This window comes from Apis mellifera, linkage group LG10 (genome assembly GCF_003254395.2).
Source record: "Apis mellifera strain DH4 linkage group LG10, Amel_HAv3.1, whole genome shotgun sequence".
NCBI classification, from domain to species: Eukaryota; Metazoa; Arthropoda; class Insecta; order Hymenoptera; family Apidae; genus Apis; species Apis mellifera.
The window spans coordinates 2,527,834-2,545,333 of NC_037647.1; the positions used below are offsets into that span (position 1 = coordinate 2,527,834).

Consider the following 17,500-nt stretch of genomic DNA (forward strand, 5'->3'; position numbering starts at 1 on the left):
TTGTCGAGGGATAGTGACTGATTAAATACGTATATTAAAATTAGATTCGTTGATATACGTACATATATTTGTTTTATATGCATATTTGTTTTATGTGTGTGTATATCACTGAAAAATTTGATATCGATGCATAGATAAAATTGTTTTATATTGCAACGTGTATTGCAGTTTTTTAATCAACGAAAAAATTTGTTTCGTCGATTATTACATTTTTTAAGTTAATTTTATAATATTGCGATAAAAATATTTGCACAAAACGGATTATTTTGTTTTAATTCTTATATTCTTATAATCCGAGGTTCTTATGTTTACATTATTACGAGTTTCGATAATCGTAGTATAATGTTATGGGTTACATAAACGACGGGACAAGAAATAATAACATCGATTGTCATTGATAACCAAAGTCGATTTAATCGTGTTTCGAACACAGAGCGGAGCAGACGTGTTTTGCTTCGCGCTCGAATATTGTATACGTTTAATAAATTAATTATTTTTGCGTGAATATATATAATTTATAAATAAATTAGTTATTATAATTATTGTAAAAATTATACTAGCAGGATACAATATCAAATTTTTATAATAATTATAATAAAGTGAAAGTATTATTATTTTATCGAATTATTGTATAAATTCAACGTGCAAATATTTTTTTTAATTATAATTTTATTATTTATTAATTAGAAAATACACATCATCAATAGTTGTAGATAATTTTGAACGATAGTACATTTGAAAAAGCAAGGGAGGAGAAAAAGAAGGATTATCAATTACAATTTTACGAGGCTTTTTTTAGATTTTAGATAGATTTTTTTATGGTCAATCAGGGATATTAGGATTATATTATTAATCGTGGTGATTTCATTAGAGTAATATTTATTTTTAGAATTTGATTGATTTCGTGAAAATTGAATCGATTCGCTCGTAGGATGACTTTTTTATCAATGTTGAAATTGTTTGAGTGGTCGAGTTGATAATGAAGAGAGATGGTCTTGTTTCTGTACAGTGTTTTCGCAATGTTGGGATGAGGCTGTTCTCTTGGGAAACTTTGATGAAAGTTTTTCTCTTCTTTTTGTGAAAGTTTCTCTTGGCATTCATAGCGAAACGACTCGGGATATTAAAATTCTTGGGATTAATATTTTTACAAAGCTTTTGTAAATTGTATTTAATATATATTTATTTGCCATTTCGTATACATATCTGTAATTAAATTTAATTTTGCAAAATTAAACCAATCTTTTATCATTAGATAGGATTCGTTCAACTTGTGATATAACATTCTTTTTATTATTATGTATGTAAGATTCGGTTTATTCATATAAAAAAAATGAAATTTAATATCATAGAGAAAAATTTAAGTGAAAAAAAAAAGAAAACATTTTGAATTTGTCAAAGAACTCGAATAAATAAAAGAAAAATAATTCGTGTCAATATAAATTACGAATCTTACATACATTTATCAAGAGAATCTATTTATGTTTTAAAGTTACACAGATTACAAATTGTTATTAGAAATTGTTCGTACTTTTTTATTTCATTTTTGTCCATTTATCTCGATGATAAATATTTGTCGAATAAACGGCGTCGCATAATTATTTCCGTGAATGAAAAAAAAATTCTCAAAATACGTCAAAACGATTTCTCAAGATATCTTTATTTAATAATTGCCAAGAAAACAATTTGAATCGCACTTTCTCACCCTCGTTGCTTCCTAACCTTGGCTGCCATCTATTATCATTTCTCGGAATTTCTATGCACTCTCTTTATCTTTTATTCTTTGCATACTCTTGCATTTTTCCTTCTTTCATTTTTTGAAAAAAATTTTTGTATTATAAAGATTTCCAATGGCAGAAGAGCAACAGCGAGATAAGATAGATTCAACGCTAACTAATAAGAATGTAATAATAAAACGCATTTAAATTAGATCATCGACTTTTATCATCCTCGTGTTTTGTCCTCGTTTATTCGTGGAACAGAGACAGCCGCTCAAATATCTCGCTTATTTATTCAATACCACTTATTTACAATAATACATTATTAAATATATGTAACATCATTCATAACTAACAAAATTATACATCCTCTTCGCGCGCAACAATTTATTTGGAACGGTTCCAATTGGATAGATAAACGATTCGAAAGTCATCTTACGGGTCTTCTATTATCACAATTAATCGAAATCACGTCACATTCCGTTGGCCACACCTTCGACCACTCCGTGGTGAACGGAGAAACATGTCACGGTGTGCAATGTAATATTTACATTTCAATTAGAATCAATTAGAATCTTAATCATCGTCTTGGAACAGAGTGGTAGAGTGATCGGCACAGAATTTAGCAGAATTTAACAGAATTCCGGGTATATTTTTCTTCAATGGCGAGATATCTTTCCCGGTCGGTCTATCGAGATGAAATTTAGTGGGTGTCGTATAGAGACATATTTTAAAAGTTTATGGATTTATGGAAGGATATAAACAGATTTTATCTTTGTATTTTTTTTTTAAACAGTTTAAAATTTTCGATTTTTTTAATAATGTTTATATTTTCGTTTATACGTCATCGTATCTTCGTTTCATTTAGTTTCTTATTCTTTCTAACATCGAAAATCTTAATGCACACAAGAAAATATTTAAACAAGAGAAAGATAACTTATTTTAGATTAGATTGTGTATAGAGTAACATGCTCGTTTATCTTCAGTTTAGTTTATTTGAGAATTATGACGAAATTTATCGAAATATATATATATTTATTCGGTTAAAATAAATAATAATTGATTAATATACATTAACAGTGATACGAGCAGTCGAATTGCATAATTAGAAAAGCAGAATTTTTGCATATAGTTTCAATTCATCGTGGAATTAATTAGATTAATTAATCTCGATAAAATTTTTCTCATTTTTATCCCATATCCTCTGAGCTCCATAAATTTTGACAATCTGTTCCACACTTTCTCCCATGTTCACACCCACCAGTTTTGTCTCGATGGGCTGACTCGTATCGTTCACGATCGAGAGCCCTAAATAATCAAAAGTATTCCACAGTCAAGAGCAAGACGTCTTGTTTTCCGGACGTGAGGTGCCAAAATTTGTCCGCCTCCACTCTTCCTCTGGCTGATGGACGATCACAAATATGTAAATAGTTCCTGAAATACACGACACATCGGTTTCAAAATATAGCGATCACATTATCGCATTATCGTTTACCTTTGTGGTGTCCATGCTCGATGATGTTTGGCGTGTCCTGTTGCAACGAAAAAGGAAACGATAAACGGAACGATAATTCATTAATTATTCGACACAATACGTGCACGATACATTGGCCGTTCGATGTAAGAATCGACAACGAAGGAAGAAAAGAATCTCTGTAATGGCACGTTTCCAACAAACGGGACACATTTGACGATGCACTGTTATATGTCGTATCGTTTGACACGTAGTCGGGTAGGCGATACGATCGATCGAATTAAACGATTTTCGTGTACCTTCTTCTTTATTGTATTATATCGCCTAGTAACAGTAATATTTTATTCCTTTTCTTTTCTCTTTGGACCGTTTTAATACTGTTCGTGATATTTATTGCGAATAGAATGTATCGTGTTCGATAAATGTAATATCTCTTCAAAAAACGAGGCGTTGAATGTTCTCTCGTCACACTCTTTACTTAACAACAAGTTCCCTTCATAGAGATTCACCTTCGACGAATATTTTATTCTTCTCGAAAATAATTCATCCGATTTTTACGCGAATCCAAGTAAATTCTGGTTCTACCGCCAGATAACTTTGCGTTAAATTAGTACTAAACTCTACGCTACAATCTCTAGCGATCATTTTCAAATATTCCATTCCATTCCGTGGTATTCGATTTCGAAAGAAAAATATCGAAAACAACATCTACTCTATATCTTTCTTCGGAGAATATCTCCAATAGCCCCCCTCCCCGAATTCAAAATAAACCGTAAAGCGATCACGTTCGATCCCTGAAATACACGGTATCGAAGCTCGTCGATATCGTGTAATATCAATCACCTATTCCCCAACGTGACCAAATTTCTCCAACTATTCCTCCGGCTACGTAGCCAGGAACACGGCGCGTATACCGTGGCCAAACCAGGACACGATGTACAGTGTCACGTCCCATCCGCAATCCGCGCCAGCGTTCGACAACAACTGCCCATCCTCCCAACCTGCAGTGTCACGCGAAACCGAAATCAAACATCGATCCTCAATTACTAACAGATCTGTTCTCGCTCTCCATCGAGCCCCGTCGGCCGATCCTGTCCCTCAGAATCGCCCCTTGCGCGATCCCATAATGCTCGAACGGATCCTTGCCATAGTAAACGACGCCCTCCTCGACCCTGTGGCCCCCCTTGTGCTTGGGCGGCGTGCACGTCCTCGCAGGGGTGGCGGTCGGGCTGTTCTTAGGCGTGAGCACGTTGCTAGGCGTGGAGGAAGGGCTGTTGGAATTCGCGCCAGGATTGTTGTCCCCGCCCGCCACCTGACCGTTGATGCCTTGCATCGCGTTGAAGCTCTGCACGACGAGGTGAGAGGCGGCCGACAACGCGAGCGGAGGATTCATCGCGATGGATCTCTCGTTTCTGCCACCAATCGCGCTCGATTGATTCTCCACTCGAGCCAGGATCGACGCGTTTTCTACTCGAGACATCGATTGCGCCGCGGATCGATGCTCGACTATCGGGGCCGCGCTCTCGCCTCGAGCCACCGACGATTGGCCGTTAGTTACCGGCATCGCTGACCTCTCCACAGGTCGGCCGAGCCCCGTCTTCGACCTGTCCGGTTGCTGCGCGGAGTTGGCCAGCACCGCGGCCGACTGGCTTCTCCTGGCCGACGACTCCGATCCTCCGCTTCCGTTCACCAGTTCCGGAAACGGGGCGGTTTGCGATCGATGCTTCCTACTCGGCAACTGTGGATTTTTCGACGAGCTTGCGTTATCCGGGATGGCGGCTCGAGGATCCTGGAAATTATCCAGTTGAGGGACGGTTTCTTGGGAATTAGGTTTGAAACCGTTCCCTCCGCTGTTGGTTAGAATGGATTCGTCTTGAACGTTCAGACTCGTGATCGTTTGACCGTTCACCAATGATTTCTGATCTTCCACATCGGTTTTTAGGGGAGACGTGGTATCGTTCGTCGTTCCATTCTTGAGAAGTGCCAAATTGGGATCTCCGTTTGGGAAACTGGCGAATCTGGCTATGGTTTCTCGTTCCTCGGCTACTTGAGGGGCGAACGGGATCTTTCGTTCGGTAGGCTGTCTTTTGACAGGCTGTCTTTTCCTGGCCGAAGAATCGTGTGTACGATTCTTGTGCCTCCTCGTCTCGTTCCTGACAATTGGACGAGTTTCGGGGAAATGTCTCCCCTTCATCGAGCTAGGCTCTTCGTCCTCGTCCTCGTACACGACGCGAATATCCTCGTTTAGATCCGACTCGTCCTCCTCGTACTCCTCGACTATAGCGCTCGCTTGAATCCATTCCCTGATCCGATCCTTCTTCTTCGCTCTGTCCACCGTTGTCTCGATCCCGTACGTGGTCAGGGTGTGAAGCAGTTGGTTCTTCTCCTCGAGAGAGCTGTGGAAACTGTACATCGAGGGACACAGCTCGTCCCTTTCGTCGGCGCCACCTGTGTAAACGTCGAATCAATGAGGTGGATGGAGGAATAAGGGAGAGAGAGAGAGAGAGAGAGAGAGAGAGATTTAATTCGGATCGATAGTTACCGTTCATCGCCTTCTCGGCACCGAGTTTCGCTAGCCACCTGTCCTCCAAGTATTTATTTACCTCCAACACGCTCATGGGTCGCTTCTCAGCTTTAGGGTCCAGCAATCGCTTGAACATTCTGTGTAGATATCGAGATAATGAAAATTAAATAATATTTTAGAATGATTAATTCGTCGTGAAAATAGATATCTCGAATAAGGTAACTTGGTAATTTAATATTTTTAGGATAGTTTTATTGAAAATTGTTTTACCATCGAAATTTATTTAATTGTTCGATTGATTTTAGTAAAGTTTCAAATATTTTGAGTTTCTTAGAATAAAGGCATTTAATTAGGATCTCTTATTAAATTTAACGAAATCTTTCTTTTTTTATAATAACTTCTTTAGAAAAATTTCATGTTAAATTTGTGTTTTAATTTATTTTTAAATAATTTTAAATATTTCCAAGTGAAAATATGAAATTTTAAGCAAATTTATGGGAGATCCTAGTAACAACAGCTTGATACTTTAAATAGATTTTCAAAGCTTCGGATCTTATGTAATGTGATAAGTTGAAATTGATTTCGTAAATTTCATAAATTTCGTATCGTTCGATCCATAAATAAGATTCGTTATTTCGTTACGTTCAATAATGCTTCAGAGACAATAAATCATTTGATTCGGGGGTAGATTGGTTTTAGACGTTCTTGCGCTTGTTTCGAAAACAAACGAAAGCTAAAATGGAAACATTTCCCGGTATTGCCCTCTTTAAGCGACCTCGGAATATAATCTGTTGCACCGTAAACCCTTTCGTTTGTTTTAACACGTAATAATATCAACTTTGAATTTTCTTTTTATCAACTTCCTATCCCTTTAACGATTTTGACATCAATTTGTATGTTCAACTTGCTATTTACTTAGGTTATCATACGATCTAAAAGATTTGTTTCATTCGTTCTGTGAATTTTAAAAACTGATCCAAAATTAAAAATTAGGAAATTCAAAAAATCCAAATCGAAATATCTAAATTCACTATGATAAAATAATTTTACTTTTTAATAAAATTTCAAAAATTTTTTTTTTTAAGTGAGACCTATAATATATTATAATAAAATATAATATGCGATTTAGCATCTTGGAATACTCAAAAAATTAATTAATGGATCTCAGAACGATGATACAAGTTTTTGAAAACACAATATATAAAATCCTTCGTATAATAATCCTTTCATTAATTCTTACGAATATTGAATGCCAAAATAATTTGACAAGAATATTCCAGCGGCAGTTTAACAGAGGCTGGCGCCTGATCCACAATAAGAAACTGACCTCTGCGCCCGTGAGCTGATCAGCTGAAATAATTTCGGTTTCTTGGCTATGTTGAGCGTCGCGTTGTGCCAGTTTTGATATCTGGTGTAACGCGGATCGTCCAACGCCGCCTTCTGCCATGGCAAACATCCGGTCAGACAGACAAATAGGACAATGCCGAATTGCCAGACGTCGTGCGACGTGAGAGCTCTGAAAACGGCAAACGTAAATAAAGTGCACGTATATGCATATTTTGTCATTCACGATCACGCGATTTCGAAGGATCAATCCTTCCATTTTTAAACGATAGTGGGTGGATATATATATATATATGATACAAATTTCACAAAGGACCAGATCAATTTCGTTGAAGATTTATGATTACGGTATATCGAGAATTATTAGAAAATTTAGATGGAATAAAGATTTCTTATCTCTTCAATGGTAAATAATTTTATGACATTTTAAGATTTATTTCATTGTAATTATTGACTTCAAATTTATATTTTACGTAAGATTTCGTATGAATTATTTATTAATTCATAAAAAGTTTATATATGATGCATATAAGCTTGATTACATATTCATGATTATACCATTGAAAAGATTGAATATTATTATTTTTCATTGCTTGGTATTTAGAGAGTTGAGAAATAATATCCTACAATATATCATTCTTAGTGAAAAATTAAATTTCTTGTATTAACTTGTCTTTGCCTTTTGGCTTGTTAAATCCTTCAAAATTGATTTACATATTTCTTAATACCTTGTATAAATTGTCATTTAAAAAAAAGGAAGATGAATAATTTCTTTGAACTTTCAAAATTATGGAATCATGGATCTATATAGAAAAAAAAAAATGCAATAACATAAATAAAGGGAGTAAAATATTGGATTAATTGGTGATAATGGTTCAATCGTATAATTACTTGTACGTTTCGTCAGTGTCGATCTGCAATACCTCGGGCGGCGAATACGGCAGCCACTCGTTGTGTCGTCGCACCACAGTGTTCACTCGCCTTGTTTCACCAAAATCGCACAACTTGATCCGCGAGAAGTCACTTCTGAACACGAGGATATTGTCGAGCTTGATGTCACGGTGCACCAATTCTCGGCTGTGAATATGATGCACGGCAGCCGCCAATTGCCTTGCAACCCTCTTCGCGTGAAGCTCGCCCAACCCCGTCTCCGTCACGTTGGACGTTAAGTCTCCTAAAAATGGGTGAATCATTTGAGACGTAATAAAATTTAAATGAGATAAAAATGGCATGATAAAGATATGCAAATGAGAAAGAATATCTTTTCATTCGGCGAGAATAATGGAGAAAGTGAAAGTTGAATAACCATTGAATAAATAATATAAGAAAGGTAAATTAAGAGGATGAGGTGACAGGTAAAAATTTTGGTCGAAGAAGAAAAATAAAAATTATTGCTTTTTAATAGATACGTTTTATTAAGGATTAAAGATGAAACGAAAAAAAAATTTAAATATCTTCGAAATATCTTTGAAGAGATTTGTTGTGCATATAATTTTCGAGTATTATTTCATGAGAATCTTAACTATTATACTGCAACTATTTCGGCTTGATTACAAATTTCTATGGAATGTGGCAAACGCAATGTCTGATCATCATCATTATGGTAACCTTTGTTGGATATTTTACCAAGAATAAGTAAAATGGATTGCCAGAGGATTATTCGGTAAAAAGCAATAGAAATTTTAAAAAGAGGCAATAATTCATCGGCTCGACATTTCGCTGCCCTTTGTCTTTTTTTTCCCTTCTTCTTCGTAACTCGATCGAGATCCCACCTCATCAAATATTCCATTATCCCTCGCATCTGAGGTCCCGCGGCTCCCAAGAATATTACTTTTAAGGTATTAATCCTATATGCACGGCACAACGTCTACTCCATATTTGTAGAATCATGGAAATCGAATAAAAATGGAAGTTGGTATTCATTACACGATCGAATAAAAGACGATAAACAATCGATGAACGTATCCACTCATTTTTTTTTCATATTTATTTGAAACGTTCTTTCAAGATTCAAGCTCAACTGAACTTTATCTTCAGTCATCTCAATGAGAGCATAATAGAAGTATTCAATTTTTATTATTTTGACAAAATTGATTATATAAATATCAATTCCAATCAATGACAGAAGATTTAATCTAGTTTTTACTTGATTTGATTATTAATATCGGACAACTCTTACCGAGCGGTGCGTATTCCTGACTGAAAACGTAGAAGCCAGCAGTCTCGAAGGCCACGTCGTAGGTGGTTATGATGTTCCTGTGCGCGGCCAGGTGTAGCCCGTAATGGAACTCGCGAAAGAAGTCCGAGATGCCGGTGTACGCCTTCGGCAGAGCTTTCAGCACCATCTCGGTCTGGGTGCTTCGATGCTCGGTCAGCAGGATTTTGCCGAACCATCCCTCGCCCACGATTTGCAGGATATCGAACTCGTCGATCAAATTCACCTGTTCGACAGAGTGAAGCGCAAGGATTCAGCTGTTCTTAATTTGAACAAGATTGGACGAATGGCGAATATTAAAGACACGATGCGACAACTGCTCTTTTGTATCGAGATATGGAAAATGTGTGTATTTTTTTGATTCGAGGTATGCACAATTTTCATAAAAATTGGGATAGGTTTTTTGGAAGCAAGAGGATTTTTTACATTGACGAGTAGTGTGTTAAGGTTAGGATTGGATTAATTTAACATTTGAAAATCATTGATAAATTTTATTCCCTGTAATTTTAATTAATGGAGTTTTGATCAACTTTTGGGAAACGAGTTCCATCCTGTTTTTTATACGATTTATTATATAATGTAGAGAAGTTTGGAGAGGTTAGATTTTTTTTTAGAATTTTGAGGATTGAAGCTCGCGAGAGGTTTGTTTCAGCAATTTTTTATTCTGAAAAATTCTCTCTCTGCAGAGAGAATAAATATTTTAGAAACTAGTGAAATTTTAGACGAACCGTTATTTATTCGCGTGATCTATGATTTCATCCTCTTTATCGAAAAATTACAGTTTGACTCTGCCACAGAAATTCTTCAGAAAGAAATAAAACTTCACGCTACCGAGCCAACCTCTCATCTGCATACATTCGAGAAAAAATTCTCATTGAAAATCTCTGGCTCTGAAAAAAAGTTGCACCTCTGAAAAAAAGAATCGCATCATTCACACTTCTGCAAAGGAACATAAACTTCAGGAAGAGATCATGTTAACATCGTGCAAAAGACGCGTGATTTACACGTGTTGGAAAAAATCTAAAAAGGAAGCTGCCTCTGTTCAAAGTGACACATATATTTCACTATAACTTCAGAATCGAGTACATAAACATCTCTCGTAACAGTTTTAGTAGATTCTCAGCTTTCCCAAAGTCTCTCGAAACTGCTCGGAGGTATGGGACAATGGATGATCCAACGTCGCTTTATTATACTCGAACACGCCGCAAGCAGGCAGTTCGCATGACTCGTTCGAGGTGTTAAAGGTTACAATCGCGTCGTGCACTGTCATAAAGTGGGCATCGAGCGAGAAAGTTGGTTTAGTGCCAGGAAATCGGCCCCGGTTCCTAGGTGTATGTATCGCGCTTAACATACCACTATTTCTGGATCTCGACGATAACTTGTGGCTGGAAACGCGGCCACGTGAATTATGCGACCAGGGGAATTCGATTATTGTTAAATACGGTGGGTGGTTCGTTAAACGGCGCCTAATACGTTTGCAACAAGTTGAGACATTGGAAGATACGTGCCTTATTTGCATTCAATGGAGAGGAGAGGTAATTTTCTGGAAATATACTTTGCCTCTGCTGACTGAATGTGACCACTTAAAGAAAATTATTACTATATTATGCTTCCACTTGAAGAAAATGCAAGTACAGGAAATGAAGTTGTTTAAAATTTTTTTTTAGAAATTTATGCTCTTCTTTTATAAATGATCCTCTATCATACGATTAGTTGGTAAAACATTATTGCTAAATCTTGAAGATTGAGGATGAATGATTCAGGAAGTGATGATCACTTTGAGATACTTAGAATTCATTTTTCAAAGAATATTTCTATAATTATATTACTTTACAGTATTACTTAATTTTGAAAAGTAAAGTTCTTCATCGAGGTTTATTCTGAAAATGGTGAATGATAGAGTTAGAGGTGCTAGGAATTTTTCAGAAATATAACCCTTTTCGATAACTATCCAAATATAGTTTTAATTTTAATATAATCAAAATAATAAAATACTATCCTATATATTATTTGAAAATCTTATTTAATCATTAATTATTATATATATTATATTTTATTATAGTAATACTAAACTTTATAATTAATTCTTCAATTCTCGGTTAGGTTTAATTCAGAAACGTAAATTACTTTAAATAAGTAAGATAGATTTCAAGTCTTAATTCTTGTATAAGTGCCAACAATTTTGTACTTATCATTTACAACTCTATATTAAATATTTTAAAAAGGTCATATCATTGGCAAACAGTTTCACACTCATACTGATGTTAATTAAATCAAATTACGCGTCTTTGAATTTTTTTACGTTTCTTTATTCAAAATTATCATACTCGTGATTCATTGAAGAAGAAGGAGTATATTTCTAAAAATATAAAAAGCTAGATATAGTTCCGACACGTACCTTCAACGAAACGTCACTTAATCTTGAGAATCCTTTTGATCACTGTGGAACGATTGGTCGAATTTATTTGAGGAATGATTTTGTTGTTGTTTTTTCGAGCTTGTTCATTCCGCTCGTGATTCATAGAAGATCGCAGCCAAGAATGTTGGCTTTTGTTTGATCTTTGGTTAAGGAAAAAGTTGAAGAATCTCTTTACAATGATCCATAAGTAGAGTCGAATGCCAACTTCTTTATTTAGTTACTTTAGAGGGATATAAGTTGGAGGAATAAAAGCTTTGTTCACGAGTTATATTGAGTTTCTTATAGAAGTTGAAATCTTTATGGCTTCCTGAAAATTTGTAAAATTTATTTACTACCAATTTACTACAATGTACAACTTGAAATTTATTGATATAAACGGCCAAGAATCTGCATAATTTTACATAATTGTAAAATGACAATTCTGATCTATCCATTATTTCGAGTTTGAGTATTATAAATTTCCTTTCTAATCTGAATTTTATATTTAAATTTAGGAGAAAGAGGATATTAATTAAGTGGACTCCACATAACTTCTCCTCCATTTTGATTGATACACTAGTGCGATTTTTTTGACGAGTAAAAATCAATGAAAATTAAATAAAATTTTCAATCCCTTTATTATAACAAAAATGTGTCAGATGCCAAAGAAGAAAACTAATAATCAAATTAATTCCTGCGATATCAAACAATCGGAGAACCCACTAAAAGATCGAGTAATGGCCCCACTCATGGCACCCTTAATTTACCGTTTATCGTGTTTATTCGTCTCTTTCCGACTGGATCAACAGCTCTAGTCGATCGAATCGATCGAAAAATCATATTAGCCCAGCAGAGCCGTCAAAAGGGATCGGGAAACGATGGAAAAGAGCAGCGAAGGAATAGGGAGGGAAAAAAGAGGGTATCACGAGGAAGATTCGATTCTCCAATCGAGTTACCTTCTCGAGCTCGAACTCTCGTATCCTGTGAATGGAGCCGCCGATGGCCTTCTTCATTAAGCTCATTCTGACGGACGGTCGCCGATCGTTCGCCACAGCCCCGAATTGAAGCCAAAATTCTCGTTTAACTGTCCGCAATGATCGACCAAGAGATCATGAACCTCGCATTCTGTCATTTCGCGATGAAGGATCCTCGCTTTTTGTTTTCCTCCACCTCGCCCTCGCCTTGTCGATTCAACTTTGAATCATTTCTGTGAAATTGATGAATCTTAATTTTGGAATTGGATCGATTATTATTTTTAGCAATTAATGTTTTATTTGTGTCCAATAATTGATTTTCGTTTAATCAGTTTAGTTTTGATTTTTCTTGAAGAGTATTTTCTTTTTTTTTAAATGTTAATGATCATTTTACTTTCTTGGGGATGAAACGAAGATAAAATATAAAAATTGGAGAGTCGTGGCAGAGTTAAGTGGCGAAACAAAGCGAAATGAAAATATGTTTATCCTATGATTTGAAAAATTTAGATTGATTAAAAATTAGATTAATTTAGATTAATGAAAAAAAAACACTATTAATAAATTAACAAACTCGAAATAATTTTTAATTTTAATTTTACAAATTAAAAAGGAGAAAATTCTCGAATACCCTCAAAACTGTTCTATCAAATAACTTGCAGCTTGATATAACAGGTAGAAATTGACCAAAAGGGATTCCCTAAACCTCTCTGAGGAAATCCCCAAAGAACAACTTGTAACAAATTTGTCCGATTAACTTCCATTCCGTTTTCTCTCGAGCGTTACGTAAACGGCGTTAGAATTAGAATCCTCCATATCAGGCTGGCGGCGTTTTGTAACAACAAGATCCTGTTGAGAATTAAAGCGTTCGCCAAAGTGGTGGCGAAGAGTGGTAGGGGAAAGTTTGCCGAAAGCCACTTAAACCGCGATCACGTGCTTCCGCGTAGCCGCAAAGCGAAAGCGTAAGTTTTAGATAATGCGCCCTTTGTGCGCCTGTGCGGGGTAACGACGCGTTTTCACCGAGTTACAAAGCTCGTAAGTGGGCACACGGTCTCCTCATGAATGGGAGGAAAGAGAAACAGGGTGGCGGAGGGAAAAGGGGGATGAAGGCGGGATGGAGGAGAAAAAAGTGGCGGAAGGAGAAGCTGGGGAGAGTGAGTGAGAGAGAGAGAGAAGGGAGAAAAGTTTGGTGAATGGCGCCTTGCGCCGAGGAAGGTTGAACTGCCATTTCGTCTCGAAGGAAAAAGATACTTGGTTGTATCGTGTTCAAAGATCGTGGAAAAAGGATCGAAAAAGCTCGCGCGCGTTTGATGTTCAGCTACTTCCGATGGAGAACGCGTTTTCGCGATACAGAGCGGTGCATTCAGACCATGAAACATTCATGCTCGCGCGGAGATGAGAAAGAGGGGGGGGGAGAGGTATCGATGCAGTGGAGAAAAATAACGCGGGGTGAAAGGAGAGAGCCGTGAAAATAAAGCTTGAAAGTGGAGAATATTTCGAGAAGAGAAATTAGAGATGCGTTAATTCTGATTAATTTTTTGCGACCATATCTGATAACTTCTTAATTATCGGAAATTCTCTAGTGTCTAGTGATTTTTTCAATTGGAAGATTAACTTTCAAAGAACCAGAGAATATTACAAATAGATTCATTTTTATCATTTTATCGTATGTGTATCTTATATAATTGATTATAATTATTTTATAGGTAGTTCTAGTGCAAATTTAAATTATTTCTCTAAAGATTGATCGATAAATGAAAATGTAATATCACTCGTGAAAATTAAACGCGTCAAAAAGTTTGATAATTGGCACGATTAATATTAATATTAAAATAATACTAGAATTTCAGGAATTTTATTATATGTTATTTCAATTAAGTTTTATTATTATATTCTTTTTTATCATTAGTTCCATAATCAATTAATTATTTTATTTTTTATTGACACATTGTTGGATATATTATAAAAATATAAAGAACGAAAATTTTCTTTTGTTTTTTTTTTTTTAATTGATCATTCACATGAAATTTAATAAGATAAAATGATGGAGAATCATATGTTAATGTATTAATAATCAAACGATCAGATAGAATTAACTAATTTACTAGTTTTTCGTTACTCTGGATGGTTAGACGAAGGAATATTAAAGCATTTATTCGGTGTTCTGAAAAGATCGTTGTTAGTGTGTAGTATACACGTGCCGAGAACAAAAATAGCACCAGATTCCAAGCTATAATTCATATGTAGTTGTACATTATTCGCTCGGATAAGTTGTTCCTGCTTTCGATTTTGCATGGCTGCTATTTCTTTTGCTAATGGAGGATCTAACAGACTCGTATTTCTGATTTGCGATATGTAATTGTTACGCAAGTTGAAACACAACGAAACGCTGCAAATCTCGGCCGGCACATATGAATTTATCGTCATTCGCCAAATTTCGTTTACTATATCGTTTGCATATCCATCTGGATACGACAACTTCTTTCTCTGATACGTACATATCTATTTAATTTCATTTGATTTCGAACGAATTAAAAATAAATAAATTTGCATTTCAAAATAATTTAATTGCAATTAAATATAGAAATATTATTCAATGTATATAAATTACATTCTATTTTAGAATGATTAACAGTTCATTATAATATAAAATGTAATTATTTAGATTTAACCTAAAAGTAGAAGAAAATGGAATACTCAACTGTATCTAAGAAAATTTCACGGGACAATGATCAATCCTTCTTTGGAAAATCACAATTGTCGGTTAAACAATCGCTTTTTCGATTCTTATCGCACTTTCCCGAAACACAATCGAAACTTAGTCACTTTCTTCAAACGAATGGTACGCTTTACAAAATGTTTCTTTCCCAACTTCCATGCGCGCACTAGCGTTAATTCGTATACCTTTGGCACTTGGTTCCAAGAATTCGCTCAGCCAACCCGGGCTACAATTAATCCACGAAAATGTCACCAACACCGCTTAATCATGTGCACACACTTCCCCACCGTCAACTTCACACTTTATCACAAAAAATCACGATCAAGACGGCACGGATATATTTATTTCTCCACGATGAAGTCGAATTGGACTCGTCCATGCAGCTGTAAAACCGTGTCTGCCGAGATCTTTCGTGATTTTACAACGACTCCCGTGTTCGCTGCACACTTCGACTGTCTGCAGTATTTATAAAACACCGACCGGAAAGCGCGACTGGTGAGCTGATTTTGGCGCCGAGCCGGCTTGGCCGCTGACGCCTCGACGTGGACATCGTCTTCGTGGATAACGATTGTCGTTCTCCGGAAGGAGGATATGTTTTTCGAATTTCCAAGAAAAAAATCGTAAGATAAGTCGGAACAGGGCAGGATTTAACCGAGTTTAGAGGGTTTGACTCGTGTTTCGTTCGCGGTGACCGCCGCCATTTTTGTGTTTTATACGAGGAACCACGTGCCAGACGTGTAAATCGCGATCCCCAGAAAATTAATGCGTCTGCGTCGCGACGTGATGAGCTTTCTGCGAGTTTTATGGGAACGATGAGTAATTCGCGAGTTATTTTCACGGATGTGGAAACGCGCTTCCCCTGGGGAAAAGTGGAACAACGATGGAGGTACGTACAACGAGAAATGTATCGAGCGTTTTATTCGAGCGTTACAATTGCGTTCATTCGCGATTATTCGTTTCTGATAGAAAAATTAGTTTCTGTAAGAAGAAGATGATGATCTGTACGGGAATATTTGGCGTGCTATTCGTGGAATTTTATTAGTTTTATTAGTTAATTTTATAGATTGTAAAAATATTTTTTATATGTACATACATATAAGAAATGTTATGATAGGATTGTTTCTCTATATTCTTTGTGTTTTTTATCCATATTTGGATGAAGCACGGAAAATTAATGATAATGATTGAGAAAAAAGATTGGTTTTTCTCCCAAATTGGTTGTTAAATTTTTGAGAATGAAAGGATTATGCAATTAATAAAATTATGTGATTAATAGTGCAAGCATGATTTAAATTATTCCGCCAATATTTGGTCCGTGCACTACGGACATCTATCGATAGTTTCTTGAACTATATTCTCCTTTCTTTTGAGGTTTTTATTTGATTCATTCGATAATTATAACTTTTTTATAATTTGATTTACGGTTTTTTTTTATTGATTAAAATATATAAATAACACATGGGTTAGAATCTATATTTAATTTTTTACAGATTTATAGGGACTCTATATTCTTTTTCTTTATCATTTTAGTAAATTCATTTCCATTATTATCGACTCAGTAAAAAATAAAATTATAGAAATAATAAATTATTAATTAACTTTAAAGAGGTATGTATTTGTACATATCTAAAAAATAATATCATGAAAGTATAAGTATATTTTTATTTCAGTTAAAAATATATATATACTATTATGATAAATTGCTATAAATATAATAATTATGTATTATTCTAATAGGAAAATCATTTTTCATTATAACCATAAAAATTGTTTATTTTCGAACATATTCATTATTGTTTCCATTGATTTTTTATAAAAGAAAAGAAAAGTCATTTCCTATTAAACTTCTATAGCAATATAGATAAGAATAAACGTGACATATAATACTTTGGAGATCATCTGACCTCTGTCATTTTTACATCATATATGTTTAATATCATTTGTAGTCGTAATAGTAATTTTACATTAATATTCATTATATATTAATTAACAATAAATCACAGTAATCAACACTAATTTTGAGTTAAGTAACATAAATCAACTATATAATCATACAGGACAAGTAATATATGTCAATTATATTGTGAGGTATATCAAGAAGTATATATCAACAATATAATTCTAAATTTTTTAGTATTAA

The 17,500-nt window shown here is 35.0% G+C and overlaps 1 protein-coding gene across 3 annotated transcripts; it reads right to left on the bottom strand.

Annotated features, from left to right (window-relative positions):
* Positions 1-1,641: 1,641 nt before the first annotated feature.
* LOC102656656 lies at positions 1,642-16,399 on the bottom strand. 3 transcript variants are annotated; one of them, XR_408252.3, is made up of 8 exons: positions 15,344-16,399; positions 12,627-12,877; positions 9,237-9,498; positions 7,949-8,231; positions 7,041-7,229; positions 5,732-5,850; positions 3,211-5,637; positions 1,642-3,149 (listed from the first exon to the last, which is right to left on the bottom strand). XR_408252.3 is itself a non-coding variant. In XM_006559223.3 (7 exons), exons 2-7 carry the CDS (start codon positions 12,690-12,692, stop codon positions 4,229-4,231), a joined length of 2,328 nt encoding a protein of 775 aa, XP_006559286.2. In that variant the 5' UTR covers positions 12,693-12,877; positions 15,344-16,399; the 3' UTR covers positions 1,642-4,228. The 3 variants fall into 3 exon arrangements, 1 of the variants encoding a protein (XP_006559286.2); XR_001704350.2 differs by lacking the exons at positions 12,627-12,877; positions 15,344-16,399 and adding an exon at positions 11,671-12,033; XM_006559223.3 differs by having other exon boundaries at positions 1,642-5,637.
* Between the last annotated feature and the right edge of the window lie 1,101 nt (positions 16,400-17,500).